Below are 7,162 nucleotides of genomic sequence, written 5' to 3'. Positions count from 1 at the left end.
TTTTCATGTAAAGATAAATTTGAACGAAAACACTGTTCAAAATCCGGAAAATACTCCAGCATAATATACTGAAATTCCAGTATAATATACTAGAACTCCAGTATAATATACTGGAGTTCCAGTATATTTTACTGGAGTTACAACAAAGTATACTGGTCCAGCATAATATGCTGGAAGTTCATACACAGGTGCACCGAACTCCAGTATATTATGCTGGACCGGTCTCTATGGCAGCAAAATAATGGCTATTTTTCAATGATTTGGTAAATGGTGGCTATTTTTGAATGACCAATCCGAAAACTGGCTAGCCCGTGCTATTTTAACATGTAATTTTTACGTGAAATTGGGGCCCAATCCCAGTTTGGTCATTTCAAATTTCAAATTATATGGTTTCAAAATTTAGACCGTCTCCTCACAATTTCGCCATTTTTGTGTTCCCAATTTCTTTTCTCTGCTCGAAAGCGATTAACCGAAGCTTCTCTCTCGCCGAACACATGGTAAAAACTTTTTTCTATATCACTTCAAATCTTCAATCTCTACTAAAGCAAACTCACAATTTTGCATATCTAGCTCATTTTAGGGTTTATATATGAATCGATCCGTGAAATTTTGGGATTTCTGCTTTATATTTCGCATCGTGATCTACTGCTGGAATGTTATCAATTTTTAGATAAAATTCTCAATGTTTAGTTTTTTTTTATTTCTGTGCTTTGTTTCTATCCACTGAACATACTACTTTATCAAATGTTCGATGTTCAATTTTGCATATCTAGCTCATATCGGCTACGAGAATGAACCGGACTAATTTTAAACATTTTAAGATAAAATGTTCAATGTTCAATTTTGCATACTCATTTCGGTGTACGAGAATGAAACGGACTAATTTTTGTGTCCATTTTGTTTCGTATTTATTCCATAATTTTTAAGAATAAATTTTACATAATTAGAAACTAACTAAATAAGTTACTGTATAACAAACTTTTATAATTAAATATATTTATGAAATCTGTGAAAACTTTTTAATTGGGAAAAAATGTTTGAACTCCCAAATAGTGGTAATACTAGATAAAATGAAGGAGAGGGACTATTCTTTAAGAAAAGGGGGGGGGGGGTTACTTGAATTGAAGTGAATTTGTAGATATTATCCTGAGCTATAGAGTAAAATCAGGTGTTTTATATCTTCTCTTTTGGATTATATAGATGTTAATAACCCTAGTAGAATGTTTTACCAGTGTCATAATGGCTGCCACGCATGCATTGCTTGGTTAATACAAATAAAAACTACTCTACTGTTCTATAGCGTTTGGCTTATAATTATACAGTTATGTGAAACAAGTGATGACCTTCGTTAGGTGGGGACATCGTGCAAGAGGTAGTGGGAAAGAATACACTTAGGGAGAGGGATATGATAGTTTTCTTTGTGCGAACGAAATATGGATACTTGCTTTTGTTTAAGGAACTTGCAAAAGAAAAAGGCACCTTTGTTGTGGTGATAGTTTGTTGTTTGGGGTCTACAATCTACTTCCTTCTTTTATGTCCTTATTTTGCATCCTTGCCAATTCACTTGGATTTTTGTGAGTTCATCATAAGCTCAAGCTTTGTGCACTTTGAAAACAAGTATCATGGCGAACTTTTTAGTGCGACCATTATTCTGAATTAAACTGAGTTAAGTTGAAGAACTAAACTGAGTAAGTAGTGCGACCATTAATCTGAATATACAATTCATTGCTGCTTAGTGCATTTAAAATAGTACTACAATCGGCATAAACAACATGGTTTGTCAAGAGCTGCCTATAACCAAATTTTGATTTACTTATGAAAGGGTTTCTAGAATAGCTATTCTGTAGACATCATTAAGAGCTACATAAAGTACAGTTTTGTGTGAAAACAGGTACAAGAACACATATTGCTAATTGTTTTTTCCTTTGCATTTCTGTTAGACATAAGACAATTCCGAGCTCTCCTATTAAACTTCCTAATACTACCAAATTATTATGCCTTCATCAGCATTATCTGTGGGAAATTGAAATTACAAATTCTTCACTGTACATCTTTGGTCTCTGAGCCGAGGGTCTCCCGGAAATAGCCTCTCTACCCCTCCGGGGTAGGGGTAAGGTATGCGTACACTCTACCCTTCCCAGACCTCACTGGTGGGATTTTACTGGGTTGTTGTTGTTGTTGTCACCATACATCTTTGTATGTTAGCGTGTTAAAAGATCTGATTGATTAATTAAGAATGGGAGAGTTAAGGTATATTGTGTTCTGAGAACTTCTGATTGGTCTTCTTGCTGAAAGCTAGTCATTGTGGAAATATAAGAGATACAGATTTCTGGATTTTGAAAGGACTTTGCGATATGGAGGTTGCAAATTCAATTAATTTATACCTTTCTGCTTTTCTTCTGCCCCCTTCTGACCCGTAGTTTCTGGGTCATTTTGCAGGACGGGCATGATGCAGATAATACGAAACAAAGCACTGCTGATATGACTGTATTTGTAAGTTTTTATGATGAATACTTCTCTGGATTTTTTCAGTTGATGTAAACACTGAATCTTCACTCCACTATTTACTTAAATGGTATTCTGGAAAGGTTTCTAGTCCATCTCAATATGCTAACGGCTGAGTTACTGAAGCGTGATTCCTTGTAAAAGTTAGATTCCAAGGATTCATTTGGTTCCAATGTAATATTTTTTGTCAATGTGATCTTTTCATCATCAATGTAATTCTAACATGCTAGCCTGTCCCTTAAAGAACTATCTAAAATAAATGTGGTTCCGTGATGTCAGGACCATGACATCTAAGGCAAATTATTTTATGACTGAGGAAACCTTTTTGTTATATGCCCTATACCCACCCAATTTCTTATGTACACAATGAGGATCATAATTATTTATGTCTGGATACCAAGCTACCTTATCGACATATTGATGCAATTCTTGCTGGCTGACATATGAGACACTAGGTACCTGCCATCTCTTTATTGGCCTTATATAGCTTTGTGTTTTTTTTGTTTTGTTTTTGAGATGGTAACATTATATAGCGTTGGGCTGTTAGAACTAACCTCATATGTGACATCACGAATAATCACATCCATTTTGCTAGCTAACTTTTCCTTACCTGCTTTCTGCTCTTGCAGGTCCAGAATCTTCTTCAGCAAATGGTGAGCCTGCTCTCTCTGCACCAGTAGGAGTCTTCCCTAGTTTTTATTAGATTTATCTTCTAATTGATATTGTTTTCTCTTTGCAGCAAACCAGGTTTCAGACAATGTCTGAATCAATCATCTCAAAAAATATCCTTTTCCTATTTGTTGTTCGTTATTATCCAGTAACTAATTTGATTCTTGGTCTTAATCTACGTTAATCAGTCGCTGCACAGGTGTCATCTAACTAGTGAAGCAGGTTGTATTAGCATGTCATATAGCTCTTGATTTCAAGAATCCATAAATGTGCGTAGTTGTGAGGCTCAAGGGGGTCAACATTTCATACTCCAGCTCCATTTCTCCTAATTTTTAAAGCTAGTATTGCCTCTGGTTATCAAAAATGAATTTAGCCTTCTTTGTTGTTCAAGGAAATTTATGACAGGGATATTGATCTAGTAACATCAAGATTTAGTTGTATGACTTCTGGTAATCAACCAGAATTTAACCTTCTTCAGTTTCATGAAATTCTATGAAAGAGATATTGCACTAGTAACATCAAGATTTGGTTGTATGACTTCGGGTACTCCTCAACCAGAATTTAGCCTTCTTTAGTTTCATGAAATTTATGATAGAGATATTTCCCTAGATACATCAAGATAGGGTTGAAATAATTTCAATGTCTTATGGCATAAAAGGCAGGTTATGTGTATCAGTGTATAGATTTTTTTTTTATCACTTTTGGTTTCTGTCATCTATTTTGTTTTTGGTGAATATTTCCACATGGGATAGTGCCCTGTCAAATTTGTCTAAATGTGTCTGTGTTTATCGTTGTTATCTCTAGTATATTATACATAGCATCTATATTTTGTGAGATCAACTTGGAGAAAGTCTGTTTAGTCCTTGACTATGCTGCACTTGATGAGATGGGGAACCGGATTGATGAATTGGAGCAGAGCATCAACGATTTGAGAACTGAAATGGGCCAAGAAGGTTCTCTATCGCCTTCGGCCGCACTGAAGTCAAAAGATGAACCAAAATCTGCGGAGGATTCTACATAAAGCAACTGACGATACATTGAGGTGGTTTAATAGAGGCAAGTTGGCCGTGTTTGTTACAACTTTTTAACTTTAAATGAGTGCTATCCTTTTCTGGATGTTATTCCTTTTGGCTTTGGTAGCTGTATTCTGTATCTGGATTCTCTGGTTCTCGAAAGAGAGAGACATGTGCTATTGGTCATTGATTTGGTTATCAAAATATGCTTTTATGATAGCATGTTAAAGGGTGTATAATGAAGGGTTATATTGTTGAGATTTTAGGCCCTCTTCAGACGAGGGCCAGTTTTATTGTCAAAACCCTCTTTTGCTTTAACCTACTGATTATTATTAATAGTTAAATCGCCGATGCTTTACAAGCGTAGAGAAGTTATTATTCTTCCGTGAAGTAGCTGTCGTTCTTTGTCAACTTCTTCGATATTGCTTCTTTCCCTTTTATGATGTGAATGTGGGTTGAGTAGAGAAAGGTAGAAAGTAGAGTGAATATGTATCTTATTAGTACTAATAGTTTTGATGGCATATCCTATTACTCTCTTTCAAAGGAAGATGGGATTATATTAATGCGTTTAAGTTGCTGTGAATTTATATAGGATTTTAGAGTAAAATCCACCTTACCCCCTTAACTTTTAATGGTTGGGCAATGATAACCCCTCACCTTTTGAATGGGAAAGGAAACCCCATTGTGCAATAGCTTTCCAGTGAAACTTTTTTTTCTTTTGAATAAAAATCTTTTTTTTTTGAATAAATAATTTTTAGAATAACTGAGTTCGGTCATTATAGCCAAAAGCTCTACATATGACAACAATTAGGATCTATATAATTTTCGGAGTGCCCCTTTAGCTTCTTCCGACATAGTTTAAGTTCTGATGTGATGCAAATACAACTCCCTAATGAATTTTCAAATGTGACCTTGTCAATAAAGATATTTTTGAAATAAGTAAAGTTCAATAATTGCTTTAGCATAATAATTTTAATATACAAAAAATATATAAATAAATTAATACTTATAGCACTAATTCTTTCATGTAGTTGACTAATTCAATATATTTTTTCCCATCTAATTGAAATGCTAAAGCATCCATGGTGGATGTGCGTTCAACATATTTCTTGAATTTTGTATACAATTTTTTTTCTTTATTGCAGAAATTTTAACAATGACCTCAACATAACATAAATATAATAAACATATTTTAAATTTTGCAAGGAAGAAAGACAAAACTTAAGCTTTTGTTTGGATGAAAAATATTATACTTCACCTTTGAAAGGATAGAGAAAGAAAAAAAAATCTTTAGTCAAAAAAAGAAATTCTCACCAGAAAATAATTACATAAAGGGTTTCCTTTTCCATTCAAAACGTGAGGGGTATTATTTTCCAATCCTTAAAGGTTAAGGGGGTAAAGTGAATTTTACTCAGGATTTTAGTTCTTAACTAGTTGGCATCAAAGGAAAAACTAATGGTAGTTAGACAGAAATATGAGAGTAAAATGTGAGTGCGAAATCGCTATCTTTGTTGACAATATTGGGCCTCAGCCACTCTAGCATTTGATTTGAACACATACCTGACCCATTTGTATAGTGACTGGCCCAGTTGTATTAAGTGACCCAACTCTATTTTCATTTTGATATATTAGACATATGTAACTAGAAGTTTTCAATAATAAGAAAAAAGAGAATTCATTTCTTTCTTCAGATATTTTTACGCTTCTCTTTTCTCTCTCTTTCTCTCAGATTAGATTTCATATTTCTCTCACTTCTTTCTCGATTATGGGTTAATCTGTCCACATTAATATGGTATCAGAGCCTAGATCGATCGATTCTAGCTCCGCTCTATCGATTGAGGTAAAATTGTTGGTGGTTCGAGATCTGCGTTCTCTGGTGGTTCGAGGTCTACCGATTGGATGTATGTTGCTGTGTTTTTGGGTTAATTTCAAGGCCTTGCTTCTTTAGGTTGCAAAGAAGGACGGTAATCTCTTTTATTAACCTTTGTTCACGCTCAGTGTTGACAAATTATGTCAGTTGTTTACACTTTGTGAAATATATCTAATTAGGGTTCTTTACCATGGGTAGTCCTAATGTTAGCTCAACCTCTACTGCTGATAGGTTTGATGACTTTACTGTTCCTCCTTCCCACCTATTTTATGTTCATCCCTCGGATAGTCCAGGTAGTCACCTGGTATCCCCACCTTTTGATGGTAGTGGTTTCGTTATTTGGCGTAAAAACATGTTGACTGCGTTATCTGCTAAAAACAAGTTAGGTCTTATAACTGGTAGAGTCCCAAAGCCCCAATTTCATTCCCTATATTATCAGTTCTGGGAACGATGTAATGACATGGTCATTGCATGGATCACCAATTCATTGTCTAGAGATATAGCCAATAGTGTGATGTGTTTTGATAATGCCAAGGATATGTGGGCTAATATTAATGAAAGGTTTGGTACCTCAAATGGCTCCAAATATATTCAAATTCAGAGGGAAGTTAGTGCTACATCTCAGGGGTCTTTGGACATTGCCACTTATTTCACCAAACTAAGGGGTCTTTGGGATGAACTTAGTACTGCATATGTAGGACCGTTTGTTCTTGTGGAGCTTTGCCTAAATTCATTGAAGAATATAAAATCTATCAATTTCTTAGTGGGTTAAACGAGTCCTATTCTACATGCAAAAGCAATATTCTGATGATGTCATCTCTCCCTTCTTTGAGCAAAGCTACCATGCTTCAACATGATGAGAAACAAAAAGAAACTTCTGCTCCTCTTCCCAGTTTCTCTAATGATTCTGCTTCTTTCAATGTTTCAACTGGGCATATGAATAATCATAGGGCTTTCCATCAAAGGGTACAGTTTGACTCAAAAAGAGGTTCTACTTTCACCTCAAATCTTTCTTGTAAGTATTGTAAGAAGACTGGGCACACTGTTGATAAGTGCTACAAGCTTCATGGCTTTCCTCCTAACTTCAAATTTACCAAGAATAAGA

At 34.9% G+C, this 7,162-nt stretch overlaps 2 protein-coding genes across 2 annotated transcripts; both read left to right on the top strand.

Annotated features, from left to right (window-relative positions):
* Nucleotides 1-362: 362 nt before the first annotated feature.
* On the top strand, nucleotides 363-4,505 carry LOC104230699 (heat shock factor-binding protein-like). Its single transcript, XM_009783563.1, has 5 exons — nucleotides 363-497; nucleotides 2,440-2,493; nucleotides 3,135-3,158; nucleotides 3,245-3,287; nucleotides 4,053-4,505. The coding sequence occupies exons 1-5, from the start codon at nucleotides 387-389 to the stop codon at nucleotides 4,193-4,195; spliced, it is 375 nt and encodes a 124-aa protein (XP_009781865.1). The 5' UTR covers nucleotides 363-386; the 3' UTR covers nucleotides 4,196-4,505.
* A 1,742-nt stretch (nucleotides 4,506-6,247) lies between these two features.
* LOC104230700 (uncharacterized) lies at nucleotides 6,248-6,829 on the top strand. Its single transcript, XM_009783564.1, has one exon. The coding sequence runs from the start codon at nucleotides 6,248-6,250 to the stop codon at nucleotides 6,827-6,829; it is 582 nt and encodes a 193-aa protein (XP_009781866.1).
* The last annotated feature ends 333 nt before the right edge of the window (nucleotides 6,830-7,162 follow it).

This window comes from Nicotiana sylvestris, chromosome 1 (genome assembly GCF_000393655.2).
Source record: "Nicotiana sylvestris chromosome 1, ASM39365v2, whole genome shotgun sequence".
NCBI classification, from domain to species: domain Eukaryota; kingdom Viridiplantae; phylum Streptophyta; class Magnoliopsida; order Solanales; family Solanaceae; genus Nicotiana; species Nicotiana sylvestris.
Note: the sequence above shows the minus strand (reverse complement) of the source record. Positions and strands in the feature narration are given on the sequence as shown.

Bases quoted from the DNA above. Each gene is read 5' to 3' on its own strand.
- LOC104230699 (XM_009783563.1), top strand. From the start codon at position 387: ATGGTTTCAAAATTTAGACCGTCTCCTCACAATTTCGCCATTTTTGTG. The intron at 3,159-3,244 runs GTGAGCCTGCTC...TTCTCTTTGCAG, and splicing joins AGAATCTTCTTCAGCAAATG to CAAACCAGGTTTCAGACAAT. The intron at 3,288-4,052 runs ATATCCTTTTCC...ACTATGCTGCAC, and splicing joins TGAATCAATCATCTCAAAAA to TTGATGAGATGGGGAACCGG.
- LOC104230700 (XM_009783564.1), top strand. From the start codon at position 6,248: ATGGGTAGTCCTAATGTTAGCTCAACCTCTACTGCTGATAGGTTTGAT.